Source organism: Nymphalis io, chromosome 23 (assembly GCF_905147045.1).
Source record: "Nymphalis io chromosome 23, ilAglIoxx1.1, whole genome shotgun sequence".
In the NCBI taxonomy this organism is placed as follows: domain Eukaryota; kingdom Metazoa; phylum Arthropoda; class Insecta; order Lepidoptera; family Nymphalidae; genus Nymphalis; species Nymphalis io.
The window spans coordinates 2302193-2316231 of NC_065910.1; the positions used below are offsets into that span (position 1 = coordinate 2302193).

General features: G+C 32.1%; 3 protein-coding genes across 3 annotated transcripts; 2 read left to right on the forward strand and 1 right to left on the reverse strand.

Moving 5' to 3' along the window:
- The first annotated feature begins 3019 nt into the window (after positions 1 to 3019).
- Positions 3020 to 4857, forward strand: LOC126777693 (GATA zinc finger domain-containing protein 1). The gene is made up of 3 exons (XM_050500832.1): positions 3020 to 3542; positions 3791 to 3977; positions 4621 to 4857. Exons 1-3 carry the CDS (start codon positions 3132 to 3134, stop codon positions 4785 to 4787), a joined length of 765 nt encoding a protein of 254 aa, XP_050356789.1. The 5' UTR covers positions 3020 to 3131; the 3' UTR covers positions 4788 to 4857.
- Positions 4858 to 5379: 522 nt separating this feature from the next.
- Positions 5380 to 7466, forward strand: LOC126777715 (U6 snRNA-associated Sm-like protein LSm6). The gene is made up of 2 exons (XM_050500869.1): positions 5380 to 6234; positions 7235 to 7466. The coding sequence occupies exons 1-2, from the start codon at positions 6144 to 6146 to the stop codon at positions 7381 to 7383; spliced, it is 240 nt and encodes a 79-aa protein (XP_050356826.1). The 5' UTR covers positions 5380 to 6143; the 3' UTR covers positions 7384 to 7466.
- Positions 7467 to 8992: 1526 nt separating this feature from the next.
- LOC126777717 (uncharacterized) lies at positions 8993 to 11168 on the reverse strand. Its single transcript, XM_050500870.1, has 3 exons — positions 11022 to 11168; positions 9847 to 9929; positions 8993 to 9327 (listed from the first exon to the last, which is right to left on the reverse strand). Exons 1-3 carry the CDS (start codon positions 11052 to 11054, stop codon positions 9210 to 9212), a joined length of 234 nt encoding a protein of 77 aa, XP_050356827.1. The 5' UTR covers positions 11055 to 11168; the 3' UTR covers positions 8993 to 9209.
- Between the last annotated feature and the right edge of the window lie 2871 nt (positions 11169 to 14039).

Here is a 14039-nt window from a genome sequence, read left to right on the forward strand (position 1 = left end):
ATTTGAATCCATTCACGTTGTTTAATTCAATTTTTATGAATCCATATTTTTCTACGCCGTGATTAAAACGTGTTTTTGTCCCCTAAAAAAATGGTTGAGTCAGACATACTCAAACTTTAAACAAATAAAGATATACTATAGATATCTGTTAGATAAACATACAGTTACTATAGTTTATATAAAATATTTTAAACGTGAAAATTTCATAATCTAAAGATTTCAATTGACAAATTAATAATTTAATTAAGGATGAACACATGTTCTAGTCCAAAATCATGACTTATCGCCACATACGTGCACCTAACATAATCGTAGGTAAAGACACCGTACAGGTGGTCAGCGATTATATCTATCTTGGACATCGTTTATCTTTTGATCAGAAATCTCAAATACAGCAGATCGAACGACGCATTGGATTAGGGTGGGCTGCTTTTGGAAAGCTCGAAGATACGTTAACATCCAAACTCCCACAATGCCTCAAGACCAAGGTGTTTAACCAATGTGTCTTGCCTATACTCAATTACGGTGCCGAAACATGGACGCTTACTAAGCATAACATGCACAAAATAAAAGTGCCATAAAGGGCGATGGAGCGTGCTATGCAAGGCATCTCCCTTGTTGATCGTGTACCAAACGTAGAAATCCGACGAAAGACAAATGTCGAAGATATTGAGAAGCGTATCACGAGGTTAAAGTGGAGATGGGCTGGACACTTGGCCAGACGAGAAGACGGAAGGTGGACTAAAGTCGTCACGGAGTGGTGGCCTAGAGAAGCAAAAAGGCCAGTGGGCAGACCACCCGCCCGATGGTCAGACGATTTTAGGAAGATGGCGGGTGCTCAATGGATGCGACTAGCACAGGACCGAGAGAACTGGCGCGCCTGTGAGGAGGCTTATGTCCAGCAGTGGATTAATGTGGGCTGAATATGGTGATGACTTAAGGTTTAATATATTTTGTTGCATTTATGCATGTTATTTTATAATAACCCTATCCCCTTAGATGTAAACAAACGCCTTCGTCACCCTCCCACAGCCATGACGCCATATTTGGTATTATTTTATCCCTGGCCGTGAATGCATATGTCAGGAGCCGATCGTGAACTTTTTAGGGCGACCTTGACAAAATTTCTACTGAGTAACCTCGCGCCATACGCACTGGCAAGGAGATCGAAGGCCAAGATCATTCTCCGGTCAAAGAGAGCTCCGTTAGAACAAAAAAAATGGCCATATTCTCATATTTATATATATCTTGTTTTATTTGATATTGTACCCAAGCATTTTTTTTTAATATATAAGCTAGCGCTTGACTGTTATCATACCTGATGATATAGTCTAAGATGGAGCACGCTTGCCTAGAAGATGCCTATTCACTCTAGACTTGAAGGTACCCATATTGTAGGTGGTGGGAAAAACGGAAGTCGGGAGGGTATTCCAGATCTTAGCGGTGCGTATCAGAAACGAGGAAGCAAATCGTTTCGTATGTGTCTTAGATACATCAACTACGTACGGATGCAGATCTTTACGATGCCTCGCAGTTCTGTGGTAAAAAGGTGACAGAGGAACCAAATGAAATAGTTTAAATTAAATTTCATTTAATAGCATGGAGATAATTTGACGTAGCGAGATAAGCGACCACTTGAATCATCAAAAATATGAATTAATCTCATAGGCACCAATCTTTTAGTCTTTATTTGAAAAAAAAAATGTCGTCGAGTCACTTTTGTCTCTGAACTCTTAGTGTCCCAACCAATTCATTCAAATTCCACAGAGATCGCGATTGAAGTCTGTGGATCTGGGATAGCGTAGCATATACCCGTTTAGCATACCTGGGGTACTTTTTCTCTTCTGTCTTTAAAAACATTCATTTATGATAACAAAATACGTACTAATCTACCGTACTCTAAAAGTAGACAAATTTGATTAAAAATGGTATGTGACAATCGATATTTTGATGTAATTTCGCAGTACATAAAAATAGATGGAATTTAACTTACACACCTTACACACTTAACACACCTTAGACCAATTTCCCAAATTTATGTCTTTATACGCGATCAATTTAATTTCCTATTTTATTTTATCTCAATATACATATTATTTGCTCTTTCTTTTTTAATGTCATGTAATTGGCTCATTTTTAATTCTTATATAGTTTTATTATTATTATTTTTGTGATTGTGATTCTAATTATTAATGTATATTATGTAATGTAATGTTTAATTAACATGTACCAAAAGTATGGGCCTTGTTGCGTGAGGAATAAAGATATTATTATTATATGAACTCAAAAGCTATATCCAACAGACCGTAGGTTCGTTATAATTTCTAAAGCTTCGTACGTGTAATGAACTTCAAAATTAAATGTATCACTAACTTTTAATGATGACATCACGGCCTCTATTAACGTACCAAAGATATAAGTTGGTGCGATGAACTTTTTAAAATCGAATTTTAAAAAAAACGTGTTCTTAATGGTTACATAAATATATACTCATGGGATTGCACAACTATTGTTTTATTCGTTTGGTATCTACATTTCGTTGGGACATTTAGCTTTGGTAGTTGGTACGTAAATTCACGCAGTCCGAAATCATGAGATAAATCTTTACAGCGATAGTTTGTACGTAATAAATTAAACTAGACAACGTCGCCATAAACTATGCGGTAAAATAAATTCACTGGACATGTAATCAGATATAGGCCATAATTTACCAAAACGAGATTTATATGCAAATCAAATGTAAGCGGGGCAGATTTCCGTTGATTTATATTTTTTAATAATTTCATTGTTAATTACTGTCTTTTTCTATTTGACACTAGGTGGCGACTGAGTATAAATTAAAAATATTCAAATAATTCTTGATAAATAATCTTACATTTACTAGATAGTAGATAATTCTCTTAAAATTTTATGTCTTATGTATATTTAAAATTAATGTACTACAGTATTTCTACGTTTAAAAACCACAGTCGCAGTGTACATTTCTGTCTACTACGTTTCTGACAAGTAGATACAACTTCAAGTTGTCAAACTCAAAACTTTGACTATATTTTTGTTTATGTCGCTTATTGAATATTTTTAAATTAAAATATTAAAGTTAAAAAAATCAACTTAGATGAAAATTAACAAAAATGCCAAAGCCGACATGTGTTCAATGCAATACAAACGATTCACTGCTCTGGCGGAGTGCAGAAACCGGTCAAATATGTAACGAATGTCACCTTACAAACACTGCGAATAAGGAAGCTAAAACCGAAGCCAACTTTATAAAAACCGAAGGAGAGGATAAAAAGGAAGAGAAAGATGATATCGATGCTAAAAATGGGAAGACGGAAGGAGAAACAACGCCAGCAAAGGCTACTGGAAAAGGTACTCGAAAAAGTACACGGTCAACTAGATACAAAGCGAAAACGCCAGCTCCGGCGCCATCAAAGCCTACAGCGCCTCGTGGGAGAGGTCGAAGAAGTATTTTTAAAAGACAACCATTAAAAGCGCCCACGGCAACAGCCACAGTTGTTACAAGTGATTCCTTATTTTTTAAGGTAAATTTTATAATCAGTAATTTTAAACGTCTTTGTTCTTTATATTTTTGGCCTTCTGATAGTTATTATTTTATAGTTGAGGTGATTTATTCCATACTAAATTGGTAAACATTTTTGTTGATTGAGCATTTTAATCAACAGTGAATTGAAATAATTTATTATTATTAATAATAACTTATTAATTTATTCATTATTATGTAAGTTATTTACTTTTTAATTTATTCTTAAATATTGTTATATATTTGTAGGGTACATACATGCAAGTCGGTGACATTGTCTCAATGATAGATATTGACGGGGGTACATACTATGCTCAAATTCGTGGTTTTCTCACTGACCAGTATTGTGAAAAGAGTGCTGTTGTCACTTGGTTGTTGCCTACAAAAGCAAGCCCACCTCCAGAGAAAGGCTTTGATCCAGCTACTTACATTATAGGTACATATAATTTTTCAAGTAAACACTTAAATGTTAACAAAATATTTATTATTTTACAATTAAATGTATAGAAACAATTAGTAATTTACAATATTCCACTGACTATATGATTATTTTTTCAAACAGGAAATCTTATTTAACATCTAAAAATAATGCTTAAAAAAAAGTTTTATGATTATAATTGTTTTATATATATATTTTTCTAATGTCCTTTGACTTACTATTTGAATTATTATGATAAAGAAAACTTCTATTAAAATAAAGCTTTTAATTTTTTTTTATATAAAACAGTGGCGTGAAGTTTCAGGTAACAGCCTGTTAATGTCCCACTGCTGGGCTAATTCCTCCTTTCCATTTTGAGAAGAAGATTTGGAGCTTATTCCACCACGCTACTACAACGCGATTGAATACACATGTGGCAGAATTTCAATGAAATTAGGCACATGTAGGTTTTCTCATGATGTTTTCCTTCACCGTCAAGCACGAGTTAAATTATAAACACAATTTAAGCACATGACAATTCAGTGGTGCTTGGCTGAGTTTAAACCCACGATCATCAGTTAAGATTCACGCGTTCTAACCACTAAGCCATCTCGCCTTTTAAATTTAAGTAAATGTACTGTCAACATTTTAATTTTTTCAGGACCCGAAGAAGAGCTCCCTCGCAAATTAGAATATATGGAGTTTGTAATGCATGCCCCATCAGACTACTATAAAGCTAGCAACAGCCCATATCCTTTAACAGATAATGAGTTGAACAATTACTCTGGATTTATTTGGACAACACTTGACCCTAAAGAAAAAACATAAAATTATATAATTTTTATTTAGGGTTATGTAGCCATTTAAGGTGTTTAATAAATGATTGTGTTTATGTTTATTTTTTACCATAATTAATCTTAATAAGTCAATTAATACATTGGCTGTTGATTGATTAAAGTCAACTAATAATTTAAAAGAAATTTATTAATAATATTTACATTATTGATTTTGAATTATATTACTCAAATTATTATATGTGATTAAAGATTACAATAAATGTTTACTTTTTAAATAATAACAGACGGGATGTCAATCAGTCGCATGGTTCTACATAATTTTTATTTATGACTCGATTGACTGTTTTCTAAAGCTCTCGGTTCTTTGTATCTATGGTACGGTAATAAATTAAGGGTCCGTTCACACAGACCGGCTCGGAGAGGAGAGCAGATTTTTATCACGTTGGAAACAGTGTTTTGAGTGATTGTAGTAAAGTTTATTTTTGCATTTGCACCTTTTTTGTCATTAAAAATGCCTGAACGCGCTTCGTGTGAAGTAATAAAAGGAGCCGACCGGCTCCGCTTGCGTGCTCTTTCTCGCTCGTACCCGCTTTCAGATCTCTTCCAGCCGGTCGATGTGAAATAGTTGGCGGCTCCGCTCCGGCCAATTCCAAGCGTATACGACCCGGTCTGTGTGAAAAGAAAAAAGCAGGCCGATGCTCTCCGAGCCGGTCTGTGTGAACGGACCCTTAAGCTCATATTGAAAACGGAATGTTGTCACTAAATCAGAACGTTACGAACCACCTTTACGTATTACAGATTTTATTATCCCTAGAGAAAAAATGTCTTTGTACATAATAGAATAATAAAGTCATTAATTTACGCCTAATAAGACCAGACTTGGACACAATGTAATCAGATTAATATATTCCGATTGCAACATATAATCATCAATTACTATTACAGATTGAAGAATTTTGATTGATACTGAAGAGGGTGCCCGGAGATGCTCTGGGGCACTCACTTGACTCATTCACATTACTTTTGTTATACTGAAACTTGACGACCATTCATTTGATTACAATTTGCTCAAAAATATTTGATCAGTTTGGTGGTGGATATTTTTAATAATTTCTTATTCGCATTTTGTTATGTTCTTACGACGATAGTTTTATAAATATTAAAATTGTCGTCGTCGGTCGTCATAACTGACAGTGTGTTTGGTATTAACTAGCAACTCTTAGTTTTTGACGTCAGTCACATACGACAGCTGACATCGACAGTTTAGTAATATTATTTATGGCGGTATTTTCATTTTCATGTTCTATCGGATAATAAAATAAAAGTAAATAAATTACGTTAAAAAATATTTATAATTTAATAATAATACGGCAATTAATTCATAAAGATGAGTCGTAAAGAAGCACTTTCTTCCTTTATTCAACAAATCCACGGTCGCCCGGTGGTAGTGAAACTTAACAGCGGCGTCGATTACAGAGGTAATAATTATTGTAACCTCGACTTTCATGGCCTTCCGGTAACTCTTAACGAATAAAATAAACACAAAAATATTAATTTTTTCTGTTTTTCGCTTTGCCTAACTTTGCTTATGATTTTTTTTTCTACTTGAATTTTAAAGGTTAGTTTGTTCATACGTGTATATAAATCATTTTATCAATATATAACATCAAACTTTACAAATTCTGCAACTAAGATCACTTACAATATTCTATATGAGTTAATAAATAAAAACAATTATGAACTAATTATTCCTTGTAAGTGTAAAACTAAACTGAACATTCATATAGCTTCTGATATATAAATATGTTGTTTACATGCAAAATATTGCATCAAATATTCTTGTCAATGTTTATTCCGTTCAATGTTGAGTTTACTCATTACTGTTGCAGGAAGGTCATTGTTCATGGCATATAATTTTATGAGATCGTAAATAACATATTTGCTATGTAACAATGGTTGATTTAAGTATAAATAAATTGGTATTACAATATATAATGTGATTGTCAATAAAATTATAACAATGTATATATAATATAGTTACTTTAACATACTCTATAGGATACAAACATAGTATAATATTTTGGGATGAGATTCTTTGATTAGACAAATCAGTATTAGTAGTTTCATTGTTTATTTGGTTAGATATTTTTATACTATTTGCTTTTTTATTGGTTTGTAAGTAATTTTTACCTAAAAGGTATAAAACATTCTTCCTAAAAATGCTAATAATATGAATATTTAAATGTTAACATGAACACTATTTGTTTTAGTTTAATAGGTTGCATGATAATCTGAAAAATTAAAACTAATACAAAAATACACAATACATTTGTTTTTTGTTATTTTCGTGAAGTTTTTTTTTTAACAAAAAATATAAAATTAAATATTAACATTTAGTAGCCAGCACTCAGTACATAAGTAATTATTTTTATAAACAAATATTCATAAATTAAATAAACATCTTAATTCTGATTCTAGGAGTTCTCGCATGTCTGGATGGCTACATGAACATAGCATTGGAGCAAACTGAAGAATATGTCAATGGCCAGCTCAAAAACAAATACGGGGATGCCTTCATTCGAGGGAACAATGTCCTTTACATAAGCACACAAAAAAGAAGAATATAACTGGGTTTTTTTTATATATATATAAAAATTATAAATAATTATTTAAAAAACGCTGTACTTTATGACTAAAATAAAATGTGATGAAAAAACTTACTTTTTTTAATATATAACATTTTTTTAAACTTGTGTCTATATAATACAAAAATTGATCGTAATCAATTATTTTTTTAAATTACATTATCTTAACAAATGCATATTTTTATAATTAAATATGTTATGTATTTTAATAACTCCTTTTATCTTTCTTGTTAGCACCATCATATGTATAGTAAACCTTGACTTCTTCAGAATCCTATAATATGAAATAATTATATTAAAATTAAAAAAAAAACGATTAATTTTATATTATGTCAATACTTACCTTATAATCCTTATGAGGTCCACGTCCATTCCCTAAATTAGCGATTAATTTTTCACTGTTAACGCCATATTTACTTTTATATTCTTCTCTAGCATTTTTTCCTGCTTCCGGATTAAATGGTATATCAACTTTATACCCTAAAATCCGTGGATTGAATAATGGCGCCCAAAAACTCGATTGTAAAAACAAGCACTCATAACAAATTAATGTGGCCAGGATAAAAAATAATTTCAAAATCATTGTCACTTGAAAGGTTTTCGTTTTACGAGATGCAAAATGCGAATGATTCGAGGTAGGAAATATACGCGTAGACGATAAACATAAGATAAGTATATAGTTTACAAAGTACAGTTTTGTTGACTGTGCTAACAGGTCTCAAGGATTAATTTGAAGTTGCTGCCGGTTTAAGGTGAAGTTAAATCGACATATTTAATTAAATAGAGTCAACTTGTCACTATTTTTTAATTATTATTTCTATTATGCAGCTTAGTAGTGGTACTCCCCTTTTGAGGAGAAGATATGGAGCTTATTCCACCACGCTGCTCCAATGCGGGTTGATGGAATACACATGTGGCAGAATTTCAGTGAAATTAGACACATGCAGGTTTCCTCACGATGTTTTCCTTCACCGTCAAGCACGAGATGAATTATAATCACAAATTAAGCACATGAAAATTCAGTGGTCCTTGCCCGGGTTTGAACTATCATTGGTTAAGATTTACGCGTACTTAACACTGGGTCATCTCGGCTATGGCGGTCATTCGCTATTCATAAAATAAAAACTCGTAAATGTCTTTTCAGCCAGGTTTAAAGCTTATTCTAAATAGAATGTACATATACAGCTTTTCATACGATGTTTTCCTTTAAATTCAAGCACATGATGAATTCAAAAAAATTGCTCGTGTGTTCAAGTTACATATAAAATAGTAACCTACTCGAATGCCCCTGGGATTCAAGTTTGCTTCATACCAAGAAAGCGTAACAAGCAGATAGACAGCGTTACTTTCGCATTTATAATGTAACCATCAGAAAATTTTCTCTCTTCGAAAATTGATAAAAAAAAAAATTTATATTCATATCAAGTAAAACTTAAAAATATTGTGTATTGACCTTAATTAAATATTATAAGCATTTTAAAAAAAGGACAGGAAGACAACTTCATTAAAAACTGCTTTTTATTTACATAAGTTTTTCTTTCAATGTCGTTCGTTTATTACTAAAATTGTAACAGATAAAAGTAAAAGCCAGTTTGCTTTGAGTTTATTGATTTATTTTTAATACTTAGTTAAAACATAACATTACTTGATACAGAACCTTACATAAAGCTGTTCAATAATTGTTGAACAGTATTGAAAATTCCGAATTTAAATGAAGTATTAGGTAATATTCTCCAAATTGGGTTACTTATAATTTTATGTCCTTTTATGATATACACGTTGCATTGTTTGAATATAATACATACATTTTAGTGAATGCCTTCAAGTGGCGAATATGATTTATATTGATATAATTCTGGACCTCCATAGCCGTATAGTAGCTTTCCTTTGCCATTTTCATCATAATACGGATACCGGTATTTAGGCCTGAAATTAATAATAATACATATTAATGTAATCCAGCGCGTTGTTCCACTGCGGATTTGTGGATAAAAACCGGGCAGAATTTTATCCAACATATGTAGGTTTCCTCACGAAATATTCCTCCACGCCGAGCATAAAATTAATTTTATCACAATATATATGCTATTCAAGACATAAATGGGATATCCTGTCTACTTAAATGTTAAAATTTTTGAATAACTTGCACCTCAACCTATGCCCTCTTCTTTATGTCTCTTTTGCCACGAGGAATAAGTTCTAGAAAACTTTCGTCCCCTAAGTATCTCCTTTAGGGAATGAATATAATAAAAATGTATTTAACGCCGTACAATGAAGTATGGTGTATATATTTGCGTTGTACGCAGGCAACAAGTGTAAGATTTTATTAAGTAGAACGTTCTGGTTAAAAGTTTTATTACATATATTTTAGTAATCATACAAAAAACGAAACGTATTGATACTTAAAGCTATCATTTCACTACCAAAACTATTAATACTGAATACCTTTCGAAATATTGGAAATTTGGTGCACGTGGTTGTGGAACCGTAGATTCTGTGGTAATAACCATAGATAAACCCACAACGAGCTGAAAGAAAAGTTTACATCATGCATTGTCACAAGAAGGCAATATAATTCAAATAAACTTTTATTTAAAAAAAATGTAAACTAATGTATGTATTTTACCCTTTGCCCGCCTGGGTAAATACCACTCATTCATCGCATATTCTACCGCCAAACAACATCGTGTTCTAGTTTTAACGATGAATAAGTCAGTAAACTAGAAGCACAAGGGACATAACATCTTAGTTTCCAAGTTTTATAGCGCATTGATCCCTAACTAGGGATGGTTAATATTTCTTAGTGAAAATGTCTATGGATGGTGGTGACCATTTGCCTGATATGTGCCTATTTGCCATTTTGGCCATTTTTTTTTAAATAAATAAAATTCTCCTATCATTGCCACGAACATTATTAGGGCAGAATTTCAAATATTTCTATAATTGCCATTTATTTGTTTATTACAATAAATGTATACTTAGTACAAAGCTTAATAATATACCATTATTTGAATGAATTAGACGATTTTAAAATGTATCTATATAAATTTTATAAAAGTAAAGGTGTTTGGCATGCCCAGGGGATGGGAATCCTGCTTGTTGCCACTTTAGATAAGGAAAACGTTTTAGCGTCCCAGACAGCCCCGTCACGCTTTCCGTTACACTCATAGCATTTAAAACTTTTTGTCATTGATTCATAATTATATGGATGAACTTATATAAGAGAGTCTACATATATATTGCGAAGAAAAAAACGTTATTATGGATATGGTGGTGATTATTACGTTTCATCTATTTTTATAACCCTTTCTTCACTATAGGCTTTTTTACTCCACAACTCCTGTCAAGGATAAATGTTACGAATAGCAATTTTAAAACTACAATAATTAATTCTCCAATCTAAAAATTATACTCAATGCCATCTATCGGGGGATAGCATTTATATTATGCTTATTATTATTATTATATATATTCGTACACATTAATTAATTTTATGCAAAAGTAAATATGTACACTTTTATTTAAAGCTATAACATTTATTATGTAGACGTTGCTTGCATAACTTCGGAGTTACTCAATAGATAACTTTGTCACTTAACACAGAAATAAATGTTAATCACCATAAAAATGAAAAACCTCCAACACTTTTCCATTTTTGAAAAACAAAATACACTAGCACGAAATGGTTTCTTTAAGATGAATGTTGAATCGAAAGCACAAACTTATACAGCGTACGTGCGCCACTGAGTGTAACGGTCTTCAAACTAGTCAGCTGCCTCTAGAAAGTGTGTCTCGAATGTTAATGATTCTTCATAGCCTACTTAATCCAGGATTTTTTTTTCTTGTGACCTTGAATTACTATTCATACAAAGTTTAGAAGTGAGATGAATCTTTTGTCTTGTCACTTTTAACCTGTTTCACGAGGTCACTGAACTTTAAGGTTGGAAGGTTCAGTAGCTGAGTGTGTCTTGATAGTTTTGATATTTGTCTTTCTATTTAATTGCAAAAACTGAGTTTTAATTATTTTACCTAAAGGAATATTACGTTTCATTCAATTTAATTTTGTGTTATTTAAATGTAATTGTACATTTTTATTAATTTTAAGTTATATAAAAATGAATGTAATATTATTTAATTTGAAATTAATGATAACTCATAATTTATTGAGCTATAAGGATCAAGTTATGTAATCCAACTATACTATCGAAGTGAAAGTCACGGCACCGTAATGACTTCTTACGTCATACATACGCTTCTAGAACAATTCTCATATTTTCATTATATTTGTTCACGTGTAGGTCTCAGGTGTTAGATATGAAAAACGTAGCCTATCCTTGGGGTTCACACTTGCTTTATATCAAATTTCATTAAAATCTTATCATAAACCACTGATTTGCCGTGAAATCAGACAGTTACTTTAGCATTTATAACATTACAATAGTATAGAACACTGAATTTTACAGTGTTTTATTAGTATTTGTACCTATTACATATTATTATGTACTTAAAAATCTTAAATGTTTACTTACTTATTTTGTAATAGTTGTCGCATATAAATCGGCAGGTCAGCCGTCTATACATGTTTTACATAATGAAGAAACGTAGGCAGTTGTATGACATAATCGATCAAACAATTATTGCGTAACTCGTTTATTTTTTACGAAGATCGAGGATTCAAAGCCGGCCTCTAATTTATTAGTGGTTAATTTGTTTATAATGTATCTCGTACTTGAAACACGACTACCTTGTTGGTTTGTTTATTTATTTTTTTTTATAATTTTATTTGGGAAACAAACAGTAACATAACACACAAATATATGATTGAAAAAGATAATACAGATACCAATCAAGTTTCCACTTACAAATAATACAGAATTAGAGCAATTTGAATACAATGATATGAATTTAATTAAATATATTAATTAACTAATCTAACCTAATATAAAATCTGAAGAGAAAAGCATTTAATTAAAATAAAATAATGTTAACAATAATAAATTAATAAAAATACATCAAATTACATCCTCTTTAAAAGTAACTCTAATTACGATTATCTAAAACATTTTTAATTATTTTTTTAAAATAATTTAGTGAGGTTACAAATAAGTCAACACTAGAAGAGTATTTGTTATATTTCCTACAAGATCGGAATATAAAACTGTTTTATGTGAATTTGGTTCTTGTAGTAGGTACATCAAATAGACATTGGTGGCGAGAACTTAGTCTGGGACATTTAAAATTTATGTTGTATAAAAGGTAAGGGGAGTCAACTAGATTCCTTATAACTTTAAATAAGAAAACCTGATCTCTCAATATGCGTCTGTCGGCCAAAGGTGATAAATTATAGGAACAAGAATAGGAAGCACTTTGTTGTACTTTAAACTCAAGGTGTTTAACAAATTTTTTTTGAACTTTCTCTAACTTGTCAGTGTAGATATTATATTGAGGATTCCAGATCACGGACCCATACTCGAGAATTGAGCGAACATATGCATTATATAAAATAATTAAAGTTTCCAAGCCTCTGAAGTCTGCCAATCCTGAGTACAAATCCAAGCACCCGATAAGCCTTTGCAACAGCATGGTTGATATGTGCATTAAATGTGAGTTTACTGTCGAGGTATATCCCCAAATCTCTCACCTCGGATACCCGTCTTAGACTTATACCATTTAAGTGATAGCTGAATTCTATCGGTTTTCGTTTTCTCGAAAAAGATATTACATTGCATTTATCAATGTTAAGAAGTAACTGGTTATCACAGCAATATTGAAATAATCTATTGAGGTCTTCTTGTAGATACAAACAGTCAGATTTTGATTCAACTTCGAGAAATATTTTCATATCATCAGCATACAAAAGTGTAGTCGAGTGCTTGATGATGCTCTGGACATCGTTAATAAATAAATTGAATAGTAATGGTCCGAGGTGAGAGCCCTGAGGAACACCTGAGGAAATCGGAACAAATGAGGAGCAGTAACCTCTTACCGCAACCGCCTGACTTCGATTTAATAAATAGGAAGAGAGCCAACGAAGCAGATCACCGTGTATACCGACCTCTTCCAATTTACGAACGAGAATGAAGTGTGAAATTTTATCGAAGGCTTTGGAGAAGTCGGTATACACAACGTCTACCTGGTATCCCCTGTCCATACTGGTTATGACGCGGTGGATTAATTCTGTCACATTAGTTTCCGTAGATCTTTTATCAATAAAGCCATGCTGTTCTTTAATAATCAAAGGCCTCAGCATAGGGTAGATGCTATCATATATTATTTTTTCAAAGAGTTTTGCTATTGTGCAAAGCTTAGATATGGGCCTGTAATTTTGGACAACGTGTTTGTCACCAGACTTCAATATGGGAACAACGTATGAGCGCTTCCACAACGCAGGCATTTCACCCGAGTTTAAGGATTTGTTAAATAATAAATAAAGGGGCATAGCAAGAGTTTTAGAGCATTCCTTTAAAAATATAGGAGGCAAACCATCTGGCCCATAGCCTTTATTAACATCAAGCTTTTTGAGGTATTTCTTAACAGCTTGCAGTGAAATACTTATTGATCCTATATTTAAGCTATTAAAAGACAAAGCTTTTGGGTGACTGTTTGAACCTCCAGCATTCGACGTGGTGAAAACCGAA